The following is a 21,993-nucleotide window of genomic DNA, read 5'->3' as shown; positions in this document are numbered from 1 at the left end:
TGGAAGAATGTATTAATTAAAAAATGAAAAAAAGGAGGATTTATAGCTGCAGATGCATTCTTTGGTACAAATGACCACTAAAGACAAGCATTCACTAAAGATATTTTTAGGCAATAAAATGTTTATTTTCTTATTTAAGAAAGGAATTGTATTTGCATATTTAATGCATTTCTGATATTGTAAAGTTTTATTGAAGAATCTGCAGAATGTGCCGATTTCCTTTATTCAATTAAATTGATTAATCGTCAGTAGATTAATTGATTACTAAAATAATTGTTAGTTGCAGCCCCTAGAAAACAGCTTCTGAATATGATTGATTTTAGATTATAGATAACGGCACCAAATGGCCTGAATCACAATTATTCAGTATTAGGAATTAGTTTTTCTTTGTCTTAAAGTGGCAGTCTCTTTATGGGGGTAACCAGTGTGGGTTTCTGTAAGAGTAAATGGTCTTCTGAAGGATTTGGAGATGTTGAGCCCAAGGCACTGATGAAGAGTCGGGTCTATTGTGCAGCAGTCTGCCTGGCTGCCACCCTCCTCTTCCTTTGGCAGGATATTGAACGGATGGTTATGATTACGACCTCCTTCCTAATCTGGGGTTGAAGGACTGCTGCCTCTTTTTCAGAGGCTCCGAATGTTCACATGTTATTTGGACTCATAATTGCATTTCCTCTCTGCTGGGACTCTCACAATCATGCCGATGTCCAGTCCAATAGATGAGGGTGGAAGATAGTCCTGGAGACCACTAACGATGGACAAGCTGTGGATGGGCGGGGCTGAGAGTAACCGTGACCTCCACCATGACCTCTACAGATGAAGCTGTTCTCAAAGAGAAAAACAAAGAGCAAATTAGCTGCTTCAAAAGACATCTGATTTTCATAGTTTCAGCTTCTTTTAGCCAAGAAGCTGAAACTTCAACTAACATCATTAGGTCATCCTAACAAACTACAGCAACCCTTCCAGATGTTAATGATACACCAACAGGAGTTATTCACTGGAGGTTTTGCACAGAAAAATGTTCTGAATGTTCAACAAATCACAGCATCAGTATAATCAGACTAATCAGGTCCTGGGAATTAAATGCATCAATGATTCTTAGTAGGTGTGATCACTTCTATAAATGCAGACACTTGGACAGGTTGCTGGTTTGTAACAATGAGGAAGCACATCAGGAAAGACATTAGGGAAGCAGCTTTTGAGTTGCTTATGAATTGTTAAAACAACATTTTAGGTTCATCATTCAAAAATACAAATTATGAATTTGTTCATGCCTGGGAGGCATGAACCTCGACTTCTAGATGGAGCAATACGTCTACAAGAGGAAAAGCGACGGTATTTATATCATTAACCTTAACCATTAACCTGATACGTCCACTCTATTTTACAGAGTGGACGTATCAGCTGCTTCACCCTGAGTTCAAGTTGTGAAATATGGACACAAATGTTTTCATTCCCCTTATGAAAAGGTCATGGGTTTGAATTACTGAATTATATATGTATTGAAAAATGTTGAAACGATTGCCCAAAAATATCAAATCTGATATTTTTGTTGAGCAGCAGCACAAACAAATGTTATTCAATGACAACACTTGACTTTGTGAAGCTCCAGGCTTGATAAATCTACTCAAAACACATGATTTTCTTCTAATGAACACGAAGTGTAGGAACTTTGTTATGTTTGGAGGCGTTGGCTTCGAAAGACTCAAGTCAAAAACGAAACAAAACAAAGATGTCAAGCTGTTCTTACTGGAATCAGAAGGATCATCAAGCAGCACCATGGAGACCTGTTACAAAGTAAACCTGGCAGAGATCTGAAGACCCTAGATATAAAACTAGAGAGAAAAGTATCAAAAGGCCACAGAACAACTGCCAAGATGCTAATGAATGAGTTAGCCAGGTGGGGAATTGGAGATCTGCAGGAATGAACTGCAAGGCTGCAGAAAAACAAGAAAACTTTCCAACCAGACAGAAGTGTGAGTAAAAAAACCATCCATCCTGGAGGCGAGCCCTTTGGTCCAACAAGATTAGCATGAAAACATTGCTGAAGACAGAGGCTGATGTAGCGTCAATAAAAATAATAATAAAAAAGACTTTAGATAGCTATTCACAAAGATTCTTGTATTTCACAGACTGCTCTAGAATCCATCCAAAACACAATGTTTTATTTTTTTATAAATGTGTTGTTGGTTATTAAACCAACATTAAGCATTTGTTCGTAATGCAAACGAAACCTTTATATAAAGTGAGTGTTAAAGAACATGCAAATTGTTTATTCAATAAAAATCTTGAAACTAAGGAACAAGATTCCTTAGATAGGATTTCAAAATTCTATTTGTTATATTTGAAGCTAGAAAGAGGTTGTTGCCAATTAACTAACAAAAGTTCTTTGTCTTAAGATCAAGTGATAGGAATAACACAAGGAAGTTTGGTACTACTTTAAAATTAATGTGAATTTCAGAATTCAATGTGGACAAGAAGTTGAAAAAATGCTCAGCTGCAAATAAATTCAAAACACTTTAAAAGACAAAAAATATGAGATCCTACATACCAGTGTAAACAATTAGAATGATGTTTGTTATTTATATTGAAAGTTAATGTACTTTACACAGCAATAAAAAAATATTTAATATCTATGGAGAAAGAATTGGTTTTATGCAAGATTTTTTCTTCTTGTTCTCCAGAAGAAGAAAAATGTATATAAAAAAATCATTGTCTTTAGAGAGAAGTGAACTGAAAGCTTCTGGTGTTTTCCTCATCATAACTCCCACAAATTGATAATGTCCTATTGGAAAATCATATCTACAGCAGTTTCCTGTACAGATAATAAAATATTATTTGTGAGAGGTCGAAACTCACTCACCAGTTTTTTGATATGGAATTATTTAAAATCATCTATTTTACTTTTCCTTCTGATAAGCTCTCACAATTGTCTTACGCATGAATTAGTCTATTGTATAATGTGAAACTCCCTTCTTTGACTTTTACTGTCTTCTTTGTACTTGTTTGTCTTTTTAGGAAGAATTGAAACTTGTCATGCACTTTGACCTCAGACACACAGTATTGTTTGTGCTCTGACGTATGTCTTTTTCTGAATCAGGGATCAGGGTTTCCAGTATAATCAGATTTATCCAGCACCATAGCTCTGTGTTGGCTCTCTGGACCACTTTGACAGGTTGCAGTTTCCTCATATATGGTCATTTTGTGGAGGTAATTTTGCTGGTGTGACGAGCTGCTTGACTTTAGCAGGAATGAAACCAGTGTGCCTTAATAATGTGGTTGAGACGCTATCAAGTTTTCCTGAAAGAATTAAGAAATAAACCACTCACCCCTGCCATCTAGTGGCCATAGCTGTATGTTGCTATAACAGTGGCTTTTCAACAACATGATGGAAATAATGTGGAGAAATGTTTCATTGTAGTTTATTTTCACATTTTAGATGCATGTGACATGTATACATACATGACCGTCCTGTGAACAGGTCATGTGCCTTTACATGACCAGTTCACAGGACGCAGTGCATGATTAAAGTGCATTAACAATGTGAATACGATAATTACAGACATTCTGTGCTGCCTTTAAAGGACCAGATGTTGAAGAGGCTTATGGTATCATCAGCTATGCCTATAATGTTCAGATACACTGTAAAAGAAAAAAAATGTCTTTAATTTACAGAATTTATTTTATTTATTGACCATATTTATTTATACGGTCAAATTCTGACAACCACAACTGCTGGTATTTTCCTGTAAATTAGAAATGTTTTTATTTATTTATTTATTTATTTATTTATTTATTTATTTATTTATTTATTTATTTATTTATTCTTACAGTGTAACTAAAACATTGTTTCATTATCATTTACATTTCTGTTGAGGTCTGCTAAAGTGAAATGAATTCCATTGTGTACAGATTGGATGAAAACACTTTCTGTTCACAATCAACAATTTTGCAGAAGTTTTAACTTCAATGAGTCACCAAGTAGCCAATAACAAGAAATGTACCTATGGAGGCCATGGATCTGCCATAAGGTTGAACATTTCAACGGTTAGTTGATTATTTAGCCATGTTGAAGTTTATGTCGAAAATGGCACACAAGTTTTTTTGTGTGTACACAATCTCTGACCATTTCTTAATCAATCAGAAATGCAGTAGGTTTTTGAGGCTCTTTAAGATCCACACCAGCTTTTAATCTGTCCTGCTCCCATCTTTATCTATTCCCAATATTCTTGCCTGCCACACTCTCCTCGCAGTTCATTCTTCCATGTAATCCATAAACCAACTATCTGTTACTTTTTCTCATCTCTGATAGTACAACCATCTGCCAACCATTCCATGCACAAGTCCGACCCAGACTTTGTCCTCACATCCCCATCTTTATACTTCCAGTCTGTAACTTAGCTTTTACCTTTTTGACTTTTGATCAGCAATCACAAACATTCAAATTAAATTTTAATGTTTGTGAATGTTTACTTTTGCTTGATTGATTAGACGCTGATTTATTGGTGTTTTATGTAGGTCCTAGAATTTTTTTAAGTCCAACCTGCAGCTGGGTCTAGAAATTGTCAGTTGATTAGAGGAATGGACAGAGTGGTAACACTTTATTTGAAGGGGTGTACATAAGAGTTACATGACACTGTCATAAACATAAAGAAGTCTTTATGAATGTTTATGACAGTTGTCATGAAGGGTCATTCGGTAAATAATGACACTTTTAATGCAAAGTTGCTCTAAAAGTTGCATTGAAAACCATTAAAAATGCCAACTTTGCATTAAATTGTCATTATTTACAAAATCATGCAAAGTTGGCATTTTTAATGGACTTTTAATGCAACTTTTAGAGCAACTTTGCATTAAAAGTGTCATTATTTACCGAATGACACTTCATGACAACTGTCATAAACATTCATAAAGACTTGTTTATGTTCATGTCAGGTGTTATGTCATGTTTATGACAGTGTCATGTCAGTCTTATGCACACCCCTTCAAATAAAGTGTTACAGACAAAGCAAATGTTTCTTTGTTTTATATGTGTAATGCTCTGTCCCTGTTTACACAAACTAGTCTGAAAAACAGAAGCCAATTGCTTCTGAAAAACAGATACAGTCTGAGAAGGTCCTCATGTTTCTCAATAAATATGTGAACCACTGAGTCCAGTTGTGAGCAGCACTAATGGAGGGATTACAGGTGAAACATAAGCCCTCTCGTTCAGCATTCCTGTGTGAAGAAGTTCCTGCATAAAAATACACATTTAAAATAAATTGGGAACAACCATGATATCAACTTTTAAGAGGTTGCAAAAGACAAAGTGATTAAGTGGGTCTTATGAGAAGTTTTAAAAACAGCCAATGAAGAGGCCTGTTCAATGTGTAGCATGATGTCATTCTTTAATTTAGGCCTCAACACAGCAAAAGCCCACACTTTAAAACGCAATAAGTGGACTTTACTTTTAAAAAAAATTATGCAAATTTGTCACCTCAAAATGTCTGGTTTTGAAAACATAAAAATGTTGGTATGTGCACAGTGCTTCATCATTGGAAGGCAACCAAATAACTTGTGAAATTCTATCTGTTTTTCATACTTTAATGATAATGATAAGCAGCTCTTTATTTTACAGTGACATGTGGTTTTACTATGGACATAATTGTTTATACGAAATGTATATTTCATGAAACAGTGAAAAGACATCTCTGGCAGAGGTTTTTGACATCCATGTTCACTGTGACATTGTGATCATCTCTCCCAAGATGAAAGTCTCTGAGGAGAGTAGCTCTTTGTAACGTGGTTCCTCTCTGTTTTAAAACATCAGAATCAGGGTCTGATTGGTCTGGTGGATACAGAAGACGACTAGAGCCACTGAAGATAAAGAATTCTGACTTTCATCTCAGAATTCTTTGGAAGGAGGCAGAAGGGTGGGTCAGAATTCCAGCAAACTATTGAGAGAAGCTTATGGAAGCAATCCCAAAACCTTTGACCCAAGTGTTAAGGAAGAAATTCTAAAATAGTTAACTTTGGAAAAAGTCTGGCTCTCTCTTCCTCTAGATCCCAGGTCCTCTCGGCGGGCCACGTGTAGCCACAAGGAAAACAACAATGTGTGTTGACGTCACAGAATTACAGAGTTTAATCCAATGTAAGACAATGTATAAACTTACACCAGAAACTGCAGAACAACGGAGACATACATTCATTTACCTGACAGACTTGGAAAAGAAGGAAAGAAAGAAAAGCAAAGACGTGCAAAGACATCTTTGGAGAGTTGCAAGAGCAAATCTGATTTGTTACTTCTGTGTAGAAAGTTTTATCTTCTTTTCTTTAATTTATTCAAACAAGGCGTATGTTTGCTCATCCAATCCAGGAGCTATCTCTGACCCTCTCTCAAGCCAGAAACCCCTGCCGTGTTTACGGCTTTTCACAGATGAGTGTGAAAAGCTACAACTTCTCCTGTATTGTTTTCCCACACAGACAAAAGGCAGTTCAAACGATCCTAGCAAACCATCTGCTGTAACTACAGGTAACATAAAGGTCAAAAAATCAGAATACATGACTAATTTCAAAACCACAATTAGGCCATTTGAATCAAGACATGTTAAGTTTTAAAACTAGCTTATTTTAAATTTATTTTCTCAACACAAGTCATACATTTCAAAGGTAATGCTACCAAATGCTGAGGAAATGTAAAATTCTGATTTAAAAGACTTTGGCAAATAAATATCTGAGATTCTTTTTAACATTGTTATGGTATTTAACAAACAGAAATAATTTTGGTAACTCTAACTGACCTGAAACAAGAGAAGTTTAGAAGATTTAACTTAAGACAGTGAGGGAAAAGAACGTATTTTTATTTGGTTTATGTAAACTTTTGTTTTCAGCTTTATATTTAACGGTTTGGTGATTTATCACACGCATTCAGAATATGTGTTTTAACTGAAAAACGGATAATGCAGACATATTCCGACTAGATTGATTTGAGCAATAATTACGCCTACCTAGAAGAGACATGTCCCATTTTCTGTATGAACCTGTAGCCCGTGCGCTGTGTCCACGGTCTGTGTCGTCACGAAGTCACGACTGGTACGCAGAACGTGCGGCTACATGACATATTTATGTTCCTCGTGCTCCTCCCTCTCCTCCCTGACTGCTACACACACCAGGCTGTCATTTCTACTGCCAGCAGCCATGTATTAACAGCAGCCTCCTCCAGGTTCTGACGGCCGTCTTCCTTCACGCAATGGAGCTTTTGGGCACCAATACGCAGGCGACCGCTGATGCCGACTCTGCGACAGACGGCAGCAGCGGCGCCGCAGACGTCGACGGTAGAGACGGGGCAGGGGAGAGGATGGAGAAGACGGAGAGGACGGTGCCCAGTGAGCACCAGGACAGGACCAGCAACCAGCAGCAGCAAACCGCCGGGGTGCTCGGTGAGTTCCCCACCCTTTCCCCCGCTGACAGCAAGCAGGAGCTACGTATTTGTGTTTCGTGTGATTGAAAATGAAGATTTACAAGCCAGCGTGCCCGGGTTTTGTGAAGCATCACTGACGCCGCGATGACTTGGCCCAAGGTTTTTGGTTTTGCGTGTTTCCCTGTGACGGGCCTGCTGGAACCACAGGTGCATTCAGGAAACATGAGGCATGTCATGCTGCTGCTGCATTACTGGTTAAACGGTAAAAAAGAAGAATATGTTCCAGCTCTTTTTGTCTGGAGAACCGTCCAATGAGGATGCATTCTGAAGTCCTGCTCTGTCGTTATCTGATTAGTTAGAGTCACTGAAAATGCTGCTGGTTTTATAACCTATACAGTGATTTGTGTGCTGTTATGTTTCAGGGTTTTGTTGGTTTGGTGCATTTCTTTTCAAAATCAAATGCCGACATAATACATATTGATAGTAAAGTGTGTTACATTTTTAGAATTTATTTCATGTTAATAATTCAACTGTACTTAATTCGTTCTATTTATACCACTCAAATTTACCAATCACTTTAAAGTGTGTTAGAAACAGGTCAATTTTATATTCAGTCATATTTGGATGAAATATGACTTTTATTTTCTGGATTTATCAATTTCATTGCAATTTAATCCAATCAATAGTCATGTTTAGATCAAATATACAGGCTAGGTGCATTGATAAACCAGCCTCAGTTTTCTTTATTGGAAAATCGATGATTGGCCGATATTTACATGTGAAACTGTGCATGTGCATTGATAAACCAGCCTCAGTTTTCTTTATTGGAAAATCGATGATTGGCCGATATTTACATGTGAAACTGATCTTACTGGTTTTACCTCTGTAATTAATAATTTTCTTTCTATATTTAGCGACTTTTCAGACATAAAAATATTGGTATGGGGCAAAACACATGTATGAACCTTTTTGGCCTTAGTCACAAGTTTGAGTCCCATCATGATGATCTTTGCCATATGTCTTCCCTGTCTCTCACAGCTGTTAAATTAAGGCTACTTCACCCAACAAAATCTAAAAAAAACATCAGTACTGACCAAAATCAGAAGGCAACAGTCTAATTTACAGCATTTACACTGATCAGACATAAGACTATCAGCATTGTTGGTAATATTTTGCTTAGTAGCATTTTGTTTTTCCTTTTTCCATCAAACCAGCACTGACATGCTGCGACCTGGACTCCTCTAAAACCCTGAAGCCATGCAGATGGAGCTGTGCTTAGGGGCACATCTTTTATGTTCTGGGAATTGTCAGATGGGGCCTTCATAAATTGAACTTGTTTATGCATCACACCCCAAAAGTTTTTGTTGGACTAAGATCTGGGGAATTTGGAGTCAATCTTCAAACAATTCCTGAAGCATTACCACTTAGTGCCAGGGAGTATGATCCTGTTGAAACAGGCCAGAGCCATCAGGAAATACCACCTCCAAGAACAAGTGTATCTGACAATGTGTCGGTGTCAGAGTAACATCCACATTGACCCAAGGTTTCACAGCAAAGCAACACACTGTTTGACCAAAGCATCACACTATATAGGCTTGGCTTTCCTCCTTCTCATTGTGCTTCCTGGTGTCAGGTCGGCGACACACTCATCCAACCATTCAGGTGATGCAAAAAAAAACATCAATCATCAGATCAGGTCACCTTCATCCATTGCTGCATGGTTCACAGCTCCATTGTTGATTCTTCCAGGGGTCAGCTGGTCTGCAGGCCCTCACACTACAACACAATAAGCCTCATATTCACAGTTTATTCTGATACATCTTGTGCAGAAGCAACACTAACTTCTTCAGCAGTAGGATGTCTTTTGGATGGCAGCTTACAATTCCTTCCTTTTTCTTCCTGTTCCACTGGTTGACAATCACTACCTGGACACTACTGCCCATTTTTCCAGCTTCCAACACATAGAGTTTGAGAATGAAATGTTCACTAACTGCCTAACACATCCCACACACGAACTGGTGCCATGATAAGATAAGAAGACATAAGATTCTGATGGATCCATTCTAACAAAGACGGTTCTGTGTCTATATTTCAGGAGACAACAGCTCATATTTCATAACATTTATGAGCACTGATGCCACTTAAACCCAAATATTATTCTTATTTGATTTGAACTTCATAAACAGTTGTTGTCACAGGTCCTAGACCTTTTCATATAGCTGTAAGTTTTTAAATGATAACTAAAGAGTTGTTTTGTAGGGGTGCACTGGTTGCTATTTTCTGGCCGTTCACCAATATTTAAAAAACCTGACTTGCTGATTTACCTGTTGGCAGATAGCAATTTTTTTGTCCGAAAAGTTGCTAAATATTGCAAAAAAAAGTTGATAAGATAGCAATGGGGTGAAAGGGTAGCTATTGGTTTTGATCTATTGGTTTTGATTGATTTTCAAACCTTTATGGAGGTATCAAAGATTGGTGGATAAGATTGCCTTCACATGCAACTATCAGCCGATCACCAGTCTCCCAAAATAAAGGAAGTCAGGGCTGATTTTTGGGTGCCCCTATTCTTCTCTCATTAAGCTGTATATTTATTGCCTATTTAAACAAGGTTTTATATTAGAGAAGCAAATTTCAATGCAGAACTGTGACTTCCTTGATTTATTTATGTTAAAAAGCAGGTTTACCTAACCTTTTTAGTTTAAATCTCACAAAGCCAAAATATTTGTTTTTTAAATGAATCTAGACATGACTTACACACGGACGGCTCAGGCTGGGATGGATAGAACTTTCTGAGATGGGTTTGATCATAAAAAATCCAAGCTCACACAAACACTGAGAGAGTCACCTTATAATTCAGTGAACAATTAGGAGTCACTGCAGCTACTGCTTCAGCAGGAAGCAGAGTGTGACCTACTGAGAACCACCAGGCAGAAAGAATGGCTGTTGACCATGTTCACACACACACGTATTTTGGGATTTCAGCTTTTTTTTTTCTTTTTTTTTACATATATTTCTGTGATACACTTCAAAACTAATTAACTATATCACACGGTTCTGTTTGCAAATACATGATCCATGACAAACAACCCACAGTTAACTGGTATTGGGAATCCTGTGCAAGGTTCAGCTGACAGATAAGCTACAAATTATGTATTGAAACTTTGTGTCTTCTAACATCCACCACCACGTCAGAGTAAAATCCACATGAGCAGTGAGGCAAACTAAAAATAACACCAATGATGTTTTTTTTTTTTTGGAGTCAGACTTGAAAAGAGAGTTTGCTTGAGACTGTTTGCATGCCACTCAGTTTGCAAATTAGTTGTCGGTACACAATATTTGCTCAGTCATTCAACCACAGCAGCAGAATCATGCTTATCTGGGATATTTCTGCTATTTTGTCTTAGTGAAAATTGAAAAAAAGGAAGGAGTAAAAATAAAATATTCAGAAGAAATAACGTCAGTAGCTGCATTTCCATTACAAATATGTGTACAATTTTGTCAGCATTCTGCTAATATAGAAAAAACACATAATTGTGGTGTTTCCATTAAATATGAAACGCAACTAAAATGACATGTCAATAAGTCTGTTCAAGCGATAAGGCATTAAAAAGCATGCAGTGCTGTCGTCCTCCAACTACTTCCTGTCGTCGTCTTCATGGTTTGTGCCAGTAGTAACATCTGGTTACTCGTGTGATGCGAAAAAAGTGTTTCCATTGCAGTTTTGCAACATCAACCAATAAACCTCTCATCCTAGCTGAAAAGACTTTTAAGCAAAAAACACGTCCTCAATGAAACACGTGAAATGTCAGATTGGTCAATGGAAATGCAGCTAGTGATGAGTGGCAGAGTGTTACTAACAAACAGCCAGTCATCTGTGGTCATGATTGTCACAATGATAAATACCACCATCTGTCTGGTACATGTTGTCTTTCATCAGCACACACACAGTTTTTATGTGCTTTATCCTTCCATGTCAGACTCATCCTTTTCTTTCTTTTTCTTAGATAAACTGTTTGGGAAACGACTTCTGCTGGCCAGACATTACATCAACTCTCGCAAGTCCTGGTTAAAGATGGTTCCCACACAAAACTGTGACATCCTGATGACTTTTCCAGGTAAACGCTCTGCTCTGACATGTCCTCCATGTTTGTCCTGCAGTGAGGAGAGAAGGCGCTGGTAGCTAGTCAGAGATTTATAGTGAAGTGCTTTGGAGGATATTAAAAGCTGTCCATTAACAGCACCTGTTTTTTCTGCTGTCTCCTTTTAATGGAAGGGCCAGCAATGTGAACTTGAAGCATTTCATTAAGCCACCATACACATGCAGCGTGAAGGAGCACATCCTGTTTTATGTGAGCTGTTTAAACAGAGCACGCTGTTTACTTATGGGCAGATAAGCGGCTTAAGTCAACATTTATTATTTCTGTCTGAATACACAATTGCCACATTTGTCTCAGACACCGTTTCTAAAAGGACGACGTGTAAAATATATATATTTTTTTTCTATGAAAGATGAGGAAATTATGGAACTCAGCTTGACTGACCTTTATCCCCCAGTACCACCTATCACGAGTGAGCATATTAGTGCTGTTAAAAATAGCTTCTACTCAACCTTACTCTGTGTGCACTGATTAGAAATTACCTTTCAGAATCAATTGAACAGCCTACTATCTCAAAAATAAAATATTTATATCAAAATAAATCAATTACAGAAAGATCCCAGATTTACAGAACTATCAGGTTATGGTTGGAAATGCACATAAAAATCAAAAGGAATCACAGTATGTCTGATTTATTCCACAACCAATTCAAGCTGAACAGAAAGAGTTGCAACCAGAGGCAGTCCTGGTCTGTTTGGCGCCCTGGGCTCATGCTGCCCACCCAAGATGGCGCACTGTGGGCGGTTGCCCATGTCGCTCGTATCAGAAAATGCCACTGGCCACAACACATTGGCTACTTGAGTAATGATGTACACGACAGACCCGTGCCCAGCACTAGAAGGTTGTGCTAGGTGGTTGGTCTAGGCTATGCTAAGCTCCAATGTGGTACGTTTTAGCCAAAAATGGAATGCCCCCAGCTTCCACAAGCAAAGAGAAAGCAGACAGAATATTGATGAGAGGAAAGATTAATTTGGCGGTGTCGACGTAGTTCAGACCTCTATAAACTTCAGGTTTCATCGTGCTGTACAATGTGCCGTAGAGTCGTGCCAATTAGCAGCAGGAACACATCAATCTGTTTCCATCATCTGAAGTACTTCCTGTTGATAGAATATTCTGAGAGTCAAAAGATGAAGCAAGATGAAGTTTGCATGTTGGCATGAATGTATAAGCCAACATGTCCCTGAAGTATCACCCTTGACCCAGCCGTGTCAAAAGAGAAGCCCATGGTAAAGGCATGATGTTTATTTCGGTGGAAATAAGGGGCTTCAGGAAAATTATGTCAGTCATCGACCATAGATACAAAATCCCTGGCTGGGAAGATTTTTCACACATAGCCATACACAGCCACACTTTATGGTGAAGTTAGAGAAAGGGTGGAGGAGCAACTGAATTTAGTGTCAAAGTTTGCGACCATAACTCAACAACCCAGGATCCTAACACATCCTGTTAGGATCCTGGGTTGTTGGATTCTAACAGGATCCAACAACTGTAAATCCAGTTGTTGGATTTACAGTTTACATGGATTTACAGTCCATGTAAATGACGATATGACCAGTCATTTACATGGACTGGTCATATCGTCCAGTCCATGTATGTGTATTACCATGAGCAGGGTCAGATTTGTTAGTGCACACCTACCTGTACAGTGATGCTTCAGGAAGTTATTCTTTGGAAGAGAACTTTCACTCATAAATAATTATAAGAGTAAGAGGTTTTTGAGTATTGCTAACGCTGTTGCTGAGCTTGCCTTGTTGACCACATTAGGGAAATGTGTTCAGAAATCGTGCAGGACACAAGTAGTATTTAATCTGTCTACAGCTATGCATTCTGGGTACAGAATAAATGTAATTTAAGATTAAATAAATGTCTGCAGGGCTGCACAGTGGCACAGTTGGTAGAGCTGTTGCCTTGCAGCAAGAAGGTTCTGGGTTCAATCCCCCATCTTCTCCCACAGTCCAAAAACATGACTGTTAGGTTAATTGGTCTGTCTACATTGTCCCTAGTCATCCTAATTAGAATGTGTGTGCATGGTTGTTTGTCCTGTCTGTCTCTGTGTTGCCCTGCAACAGACTGGAAACCTCTCCAGGGTGTACCCTGCCTCTCACCCAGAATGTTAGCTGGAGATAGGCACCAGCAACCCTTCTGACCCCACTAGGGACAAGGGTGTAAAGAAAATGGATGGATACATTTCTGCATAAGTAGTTTTTCCCTCACAATAAGAGCATGCATAAACATCTCACTACTTGAAGAATGCTTAACAGTCGCTAATAAAAGCTTCAACAGAGACTTTAAACTTTATTCAGCTAACAGTTTACAAAACCATAAATTAAATTAAATTAGCTTATTCATATTTATCTGGAACAGCTCATTTACGGGAAGCTAACTGCCCTAAACATTTTACAAATTAGCAAAAACGCTGCAGGCAATAAATGAAAAATTAGCTCTGCTGTTAGCACTTCAGCAGATTAGCGGAAGTGGATCCACCACTGAGATTCCATGCAAGAAGAACTGGGTTAAAAACACAATTAGAGCTGAAATGATTAATTGGAATAATTGTGATGAATTAATTATTGAAATAATCAAGTTTTCTGTTTAACTTGAGTAAACAGAGTCCTATTAGCACCATATACAAACCAGTTATTAAATGGTTTATCCAAAAGATAATCTACAGATTATCAATACACTGCAATAACTGATCACACAAAGGATGTGATTTTTAGTTTTATATCAGCTGATCAACAACTGGTCCAGTCAAGCATCTCTAGAATAGACACAGAAACTTCTACTTTACCACAGCTTCTGTTTTTGGACAGTAGATGGTTGAAAACATGCTGATGAACTTCAAATGGATGTATTTCTAATTTCCCCAGATACAATAGATGACCACACTCTGCTGTGGCTCCTGAATCAAATTCGTGTTGGAATCCCACAGGTCAGCATCCAGGTCCGGCAACATAAACACACCCAGACCCACGCCTTCTTCATCGCAATAACATTTGAAAAGTAAGATTCAACTTCTTTCACAGGTACAAGAAAAAATAGCCTCTTATTTCAGATGGAAATAAAATCTTGCTGTTTATCCCCCCCAACAGCCTGCTGCGAGGAGCCGAGCAGATGGGCATGTACAAGACTGTGAAGCCACAGTTTGGTGGTGGCATGCGCCGCTTCTCCTGTGAGGAAGACAACATCTATGAGAACATAGAAAGCAAGCTTTGCTTTTTCACCTCGCAGGTTAAAAGTCTGGGATTCTCGTTATCAGTGTCACCTGGAAGTGTTAGAATGTAACTCAGGTCTTCGTAAAAAAAAAAATGGATGTACAAATGTAGGTGTTATTTTATTAAATTCCATAAAACCATGTGTGCCTGTTGTGCTTAGGAACGTCAGAGCATCATTAAGTATTGGCTGGATAACCTGCGTGCCAAACAGGGGGAGATGCTCCACAACATCCACTTCTTGGAGGGGCAGCCAATAAGTGAGATGCTTTTTATCATCTACATTTTCCAGGCCGCTCTGCATCTTCTCATTCCTTTATTCTGGTTTTATCCCTTAATGCAGGGGTTAATGTTCAAAGTGTGGCCTGGGGGCCACTTTTGCAGCAGCTAAGCTAATTTTGTGTGGATCATGGCTGCAAGCAGGGTATATGTTTTTATGATGTAAAGCTCTTTGAACTGCCTTGTTGCTGAAATGTGCTATGCAAATAACATTTGATTGATATATAATTGGGGGCCCAGGACAGGCAGATGATCCAAATGAAAACTTTTTTTTTCAGTTAAAAAAGTAAATTTTTTACAAACTGAAATTTTCTAAAAATGGAAAACATAGGCACATTACAAAGTATTCATCTTATAATATACATGTTTTTTTCTTTTTGTTTCTTAATTTCATATTGATATCCAGCAACTTTTACTATATAGCAGACATGATTTCACCAAAATCTGCATTTAGTTGATTTACTAAACCTTGGCAATATCAAGTAGTTTTCAAAGAAAATCCAAAATCATCTTCTTATTGTTGAAAATTGAGTCATTATACGACAACTCTACAACTTTAATAAGTACAAAACTTTTTTTTTATCAGTGATTTATAGATACTTTCCTGTCAAAAATTATGTCCCATGTGTAGTTTATTGCTGAGCAGGTAAAAATTTTATATATTCAATGTTTTTTCCTTGTCATATTTATGTGGCACTTTTGGACAAGGAGCTAAAAAAGTTCAACAAAAAGTACAGCATTGTTAGTATCTTAAAAGTTTACATACCCCAAAGCTTTTCACATCTTGCCACATTGTAACCCAAAAAACTTTGATTGATTTGGTTATGAGTTTACGTGATGGAACTGGGAACAAGCATCGAACTGGGAACTCTGGTTTCAGCCGTTTTCTGTACTTTTAGTTCCAGAGCTAATCGCTCGGGGAGTGATCCATCAGATGTTTCCTCTTCATGAACAAAGAATACTCAACCAGCTGATGACTTCGTGGGTCCAGGCTGTGTGTGAAAGGCAGCCCCTCGGTAAGAAATACTGGAGGATGACATGGAATGCCTCATACTGAATAGATTCCTTGAAATCGGGTCCACTTCTGCTAACTCAAGGTTGGAGTTTTTTAAAGCAAGCTGAATATCCTCAGTTATGTCTAATAAATCATTTCCAGATGACATTTGTGACTACTTTGGAGTGAAGATCGGCATGTACTTTGCTTGGCTGGGTTTCTACACCAACTCCATGCTCTACCCTGCCGTCATCGGCTTTCTGCTCTGGATACTAGCAGAAGATGATCAGGTATCACAAACCTTAAAGAGAGAGCTTTTGAGGGTATTTCAATTCATGATGTAAAATTAGGAACAAGTTAAATGAGGAGTTAAAACAAAGTCAAAATGTAATACAATTTGAAAAGAAAAATGAGGTCATTTTCACTAGCTGTAGAAATATGGGTGAGACTTAGCACAAATCTGTATATGTAAACTGAGGCTAACGCAGAGTGTGTGTGGGTATGGATGTATGCATGTACATATATGTGTGTCTGACAAGTCCATGGCAAAAAATACCCCAAAAAAACAGATAAAATGGAAAATTAATTAAACCATGTCAAGATTTTTCTTTTTTTTATTTAATAATGAGGGTCCACCTCAAAACATGGTAAGTTTATCGGGTAGGAGTTCATAAGTTTTGTACTTCTTCCTATTCCTTTTCGGGCATGTTAAGATTATTGTGGTACAAAAAATATGTCTTTTACAATACTTGTTCATGTCTGTTTCTTTATACTGCTATCATATTGAAAATAAATAAATAGTTCACCATTTTAGTTAAGTGAAGTTCTGTTAAAAGAAGTTCATATGTTATCTGTAGTTAATTTGATCTTATTGCTCAATATGTGTTGAGAAAATAATAATAATCACTGCATTATTATTTTTTTTACTTATCTTACATTCAACTTTTATTCCTATGTGCCCATATATTTATTTTACTCGTACTATTCATCATATTAAGAATCATTTTGCATTTATTGATAATATTGTTTTTGCTTAATAGTTATACTCTTGTTGTTTATTCCACCGTATGTCCCTCTTATGATCCCCTTTGACCTTATACTTCCAGAGCATAGTTTGGAGACATATTGATGGGTGAAGTGAAACATGTACATTGCAGCATTTATAGTAGGTAGAAAAATTAAGTTCATAAGTTCATTTCCTGCAGGAAATGAGGAACATCTGCAAAGATAAGGAACCAGCGGTTCTAGGTGTTTTTTCAGGGTTGCAAAACAGCCACCTTACATCTGTGCTGTCATGATCCGTGTTTTTGTGCATTTATATTAAGGTTTTTCTGTGTTCAGTTCCTGTCCTGAGTCTCTGTTGTTTCTGCGTCTTCCCTGTTGATTGATCCCAGGTGTGTCTCATTCCTTGATTTCCCTCCCAGTGTATTTAGTCCCCCCTGTTGTCTTTGTCCTTTGTTGGGTCCTTGTCGTTTGTTGTACGTCTTCCGCCTAGCTCTCCAGTCGTACTGTATGAAGTCCTGGTTAGTCTTAGCTCCTGCATTCAGTCACCAATTGTCAATTGCTGCCGGTTATTAGCTGTGTGCTATTGTTCCTGCCGTGCTGCCTGATTGGACTGTTTAGAACAGGGGTCACCAACTCCAGTCCTCGAGGGCTACCATCCTGTAACTTTTAGATGCGTCTCTGCTCAAACACACCTGGATCAAATAAACTGCTCGTTTCCAGCCTATTGCAGAGAGGAATGAATGCTGGTGAGGGAATTCAGACATTTTGGAGCAGAGGTGAATCTAAAAGTTGCAGGATGGTAGCCCTTGAGGACTGGAGTTGGTGACCCCTGGTTTAGAGCAACATTCATCATTAAATTCATCATCATCACCATAACCTGGGTCTCAGCGTTTATCCTCACAATCACCGCTTTATGATATGTGCAAAGAGAGTAGACAAGTGAATAATAGCAACGTCATTTCCTTTTTTAACTAGAAGTCTGATGACCTCCACTCTGTACTTTATGTTTGCATGACCAAAGACTTGACATGCAAAGAACATTTTAGCCAGCATTACTGTAATACATATACTTATTAAAAAAGGCAACACATTTTCAGTTTATGAACAGAAATCCATGTCTTTAGTGTTTTCTCCTGTGTGCTGTAGAGTCATTCTCAGATTTTATATTTTCACAGAGAAAAGTTTCAAAAAGTACACATTGAAAGGGAAACATCTTCGGGTGGAAACTACTAAAAATCAATAATTTGATTTTACTTTATTTATGACTGCTACCAGGTATTAATCTCACTGTCATGCTAAAGAAAACTGATGGATCCTCCTCACAGCTTTACAATTAAAGTGGCGTAAAGTGACTGACTCAACCTTTTGTCCCCACACAGACCAGCCAGGATATCTGCTGTGTGGTTTTTGCTCTCTTTAATGTCGTCTGGGCAACTTTATTTCTGGAGCGCTGGAAGCGGCGAGAAGCGGAGCTGGCCTACAGGTGGGGCACCCTGGACACCCCCGCCGAGTCCTTGGAGGAGCCCAGGCCCCAGTTCAGGGTGAGAACTCTTCACAATATAAGCACAGGCTTCCTGTAATAATGACCCTGAAAGTTTCTCATGTCTTGGTGATATTTCCTCTGACAGTCTTCCTCCCAACACAGGGTTAGCCTACAATAGCAGGAAATGGGGTTGGTGGGTCCATGTGCTCTGAGAGCAGCAGGAGGGGCGGGGTTAGTGTGTGTGTGGGGAGGGAGGGGGTGTTATTAGGTTGCATACCCCCACAAAAGAAGCAGTGGTGGGAGGGGTTGTGATGGGTAAAGAGGCACACAGGTCACATGGGAGCTGAGCCCGGCTAGCTCAGTCGGTAGAGCATGAGACTCTTAATCTCAGGGTCGTGGGTTCGAGCCCCACGTTGGGCGCTTGCTTTTGTCAAGTTTCATTGTGTTGCCCACATAAACAGATCATGTTATCAAGCATTACACTGACCTAGGTTGTTTTTCATACTTTCATGGAAGTTAATTTTTTGAGGGAAGCTCATATTAATTAAATTAAAAGTATGTTATTGATCCCAAAGGGAAATTAAATGGTGGTGTAGACAGTGATGGCTGTTGGCAGAAAAGAGCTCCTGTAGCAGTCTGTATTACAGCAAATTCGAAAAAGCCTCTGACCAAAGACACTGTTTTTCTAAGACAATCTCTTGGTCAGGGTTGTTCATAATGTTATTTGGAAAGTCCTTCTTTGCTTCATCATGTCCAGAGGACCCCCAGTCTTTCTCAACAATCTGATTTCTAATGCGTGCCTACAGGGTGTGAGGCGGTGCAGTCCCATAACAGGCTGTGAGGAGTTCTACTACCCCGCCTGGAAGAGAGCCATGTTCAGATGGCTGGTCAGCCTGCCTGTCTGCCTGCTCTGCCTCTGCTTCGTCTTCCTCGCCATGCTCCTCTGTCTTCAACTGCAGGTCTCTGTTGGACAGCACTGTCTACCATGCTAAACAAAAACAGCTAGTAATGACACAGCTCCACAGCCAAACATAAAGAATCCAATATTAAAGTATTCAATTTTCAAACAGGTAAAATATGCATATTCTATATAGAGTGTCTAGTGCTAGTTTTATGACACANGAAAAAAGTGTTTCCATTGCAGTTTTGCAACATCAACCAATAAACCTCTCATCCTAGCTGAAAAGACTTTTAAGCAAAAAACACGTCCTCAATGAAACACGTGAAATGTCAGATTGGTCAATGGAAATGCAGCTAGTGATGAGTGGCAGAGTGTTACTAACAAACAGCCAGTCATCTGTGGTCATGATTGTCACAATGATAAATACCACCATCTGTCTGGTACATGTTGTCTTTCATCAGCACACACACAGTTTTTATGTGCTTTATCCTTCCATGTCAGACTCATCCTTTTCTTTCTTTTTCTTAGATAAACTGTTTGGGAAACGACTTCTGCTGGCCAGACATTACATCAACTCTCGCAAGTCCTGGTTAAAGATGGTTCCCACACAAAACTGTGACATCCTGATGACTTTTCCAGGTAAACGCTCTGCTCTGACATGTCCTCCATGTTTGTCCTGCAGTGAGGAGAGAAGGCGCTGGTAGCTAGTCAGAGATTTATAGTGAAGTGCTTTGGAGGATATTAAAAGCTGTCCATTAACAGCACCTGTTTTTTCTGCTGTCTCCTTTTAATGGAAGGGCCAGCAATGTGAACTTGAAGCATTTCATTAAGCCACCATACACATGCAGCGTGAAGGAGCACATCCTGTTTTATGTGAGCTGTTTAAACAGAGCACGCTGTTTACTTATGGGCAGATAAGCGGCTTAAGTCAACATTTATTATTTCTGTCTGAATACACAATTGCCACATTTGTCTCAGACACCGTTTCTAAAAGGACGACGTGTAAAATATATATATTTTTTTTCTATGAAAGATGAGGAAATTATGGAACTCAGCTTGACTGACCTTTATCCCCCAGTACCACCTATCACGAGTGAGCATATTAGTGCTGTTAAAAATAGCTTCTACTCAACCTTACTCTGTGTGCACTGATTAGAAATTACCTTTCAGAATCAATTGAACAGCCTACTATCTCAAAAATAAAATATTTATATCAAAATAAATCAATTACAGAAAGATCCCAGATTTACAGAACTATCAGGTTATGGTTGGAAATGCACATAAAAATCAAAAGGAATCACAGTATGTCTGATTTATTCCACAACCAATTCAAGCTGAACAGAAAGAGTTGCAACCAGAGGCAGTCCTGGTCTGTTTGGCGCCCTGGGCTCATGCTGCCCACCCAAGATGGCGCACTGTGGGCGGTTGCCCATGTCGCTCGTATCAGAAAATGCCACTGGCCACAACACATTGGCTACTTGAGTAATGATGTACACGACAGACCCGTGCCCAGCACTAGAAGGTTGTGCTAGGTGGTTGGTCTAGGCTATGCTAAGCTCCAATGTGGTACGTTTTAGCCAAAAATGGAATGCCCCCAGCTTCCACAAGCAAAGAGAAAGCAGACAGAATATTGATGAGAGGAAAGATTAATTTGGCGGTGTCGACGTAGTTCAGACCTCTATAAACTTCAGGTTTCATCGTGCTGTACAATGTGCCGTAGAGTCGTGCCAATTAGCAGCAGGAACACATCAATCTGTTTCCATCATCTGAAGTACTTCCTGTTGATAGAATATTCTGAGAGTCAAAAGATGAAGCAAGATGAAGTTTGCATGTTGGCATGAATGTATAAGCCAACATGTCCCTGAAGTATCACCCTTGACCCAGCCGTGTCAAAAGAGAAGCCCATGGTAAAGGCATGATGTTTATTTCGGTGGAAATAAGGGGCTTCAGGAAAATTATGTCAGTCATCGACCATAGATACAAAATCCCTGGCTGGGAAGATTTTTCACACATAGCCATACACAGCCACACTTTATGGTGAAGTTAGAGAAAGGGTGGAGGAGCAACTGAATTTAGTGTCAAAGTTTGCGACCATAACTCAACAACCCAGGATCCTAACACATCCTGTTAGGATCCTGGGTTGTTGGATTCTAACAGGATCCAACAACTGTAAATCCATTTACATGGATTTACAGTCCATGTAAATGACGATATGACCAGTCATTTACATGGACTGGTCATATCGTCCAGTCCATGTATGTGTATTACCATGAGCAGGGTCAGATTTGTTAGTGCACACCTACCTGTACAGTGATGCTTCAGGAAGTTATTCTTTGGAAGAGAACTTTCACTCATAAATAATTATAAGAGTAAGAGGTTTTTGAGTATTGCTAACGCTGTTGCTGAGCTTGCCTTGTTGACCACATTAGGGAAATGTGTTCAGAAATCGTGCAGGACACAAGTAGTATTTAATCTGTCTACAGCTATGCATTCTGGGTACAGAATAAATGTAATTTAAGATTAAATAAATGTCTGCAGGGCTGCACAGTGGCACAGTTGGTAGAGC

General features: G+C 38.8%; 1 protein-coding gene, 1 long non-coding RNA gene and 1 other non-coding gene across 6 annotated transcripts in view; 2 read left to right on the top strand and 1 right to left on the bottom strand.

The window, feature by feature from the left end:
- Positions 1-305: 305 nt before the first annotated feature.
- LOC106965006 (uncharacterized) lies at positions 306-2,698 on the bottom strand. Its single transcript, XR_001428536.1, has 2 exons — positions 1,748-2,698; positions 306-819 (listed from the first exon to the last, which is right to left on the bottom strand). It is a non-coding gene; the product is annotated as an uncharacterized LOC106965006 (long non-coding RNA).
- A 4,354-nt stretch (positions 2,699-7,052) lies between these two features.
- Positions 7,053-21,993, top strand: part of ano8a (anoctamin 8a) — a 30,888-nt gene continuing 15,947 nt past the window's right edge. For 3 of the 4 annotated variants that reach the window (XM_015060852.1, XM_015060853.1, XM_015060851.1), the window contains exon 1: positions 19,907-20,066. In XM_015060852.1, coding sequence (XP_014916338.1) covers positions 19,922-20,066 — 145 coding nt within the window. In that variant the 5' untranslated portion in view covers positions 19,907-19,921. Of the gene's footprint in view, positions 7,416-11,400; positions 11,512-14,423; positions 14,557-14,645; positions 14,785-14,928; positions 15,026-15,943; positions 16,061-16,200; positions 16,329-18,422; positions 18,585-19,332; positions 19,486-19,906; positions 20,067-21,993 lie in introns of those variants that run through there. The other variant, XM_015060855.1, reaches the window with a different exon arrangement.
- Positions 18,874-18,946, top strand: trnak-cuu (transfer RNA lysine (anticodon CUU)). Its single transcript has one exon. It is a non-coding gene; the product is annotated as a tRNA-Lys (tRNA).

This window comes from Poecilia latipinna, unplaced genomic scaffold (assembly GCF_001443285.1).
Source record: "Poecilia latipinna isolate Pla-1442-1.1 unplaced genomic scaffold, P_latipinna-1.0 Scaffold1750, whole genome shotgun sequence".
Taxonomy (NCBI): Eukaryota; Metazoa; Chordata; class Actinopteri; order Cyprinodontiformes; family Poeciliidae; genus Poecilia; species Poecilia latipinna.
This window is presented reverse-complemented; position numbering and strand designations above follow the sequence as displayed.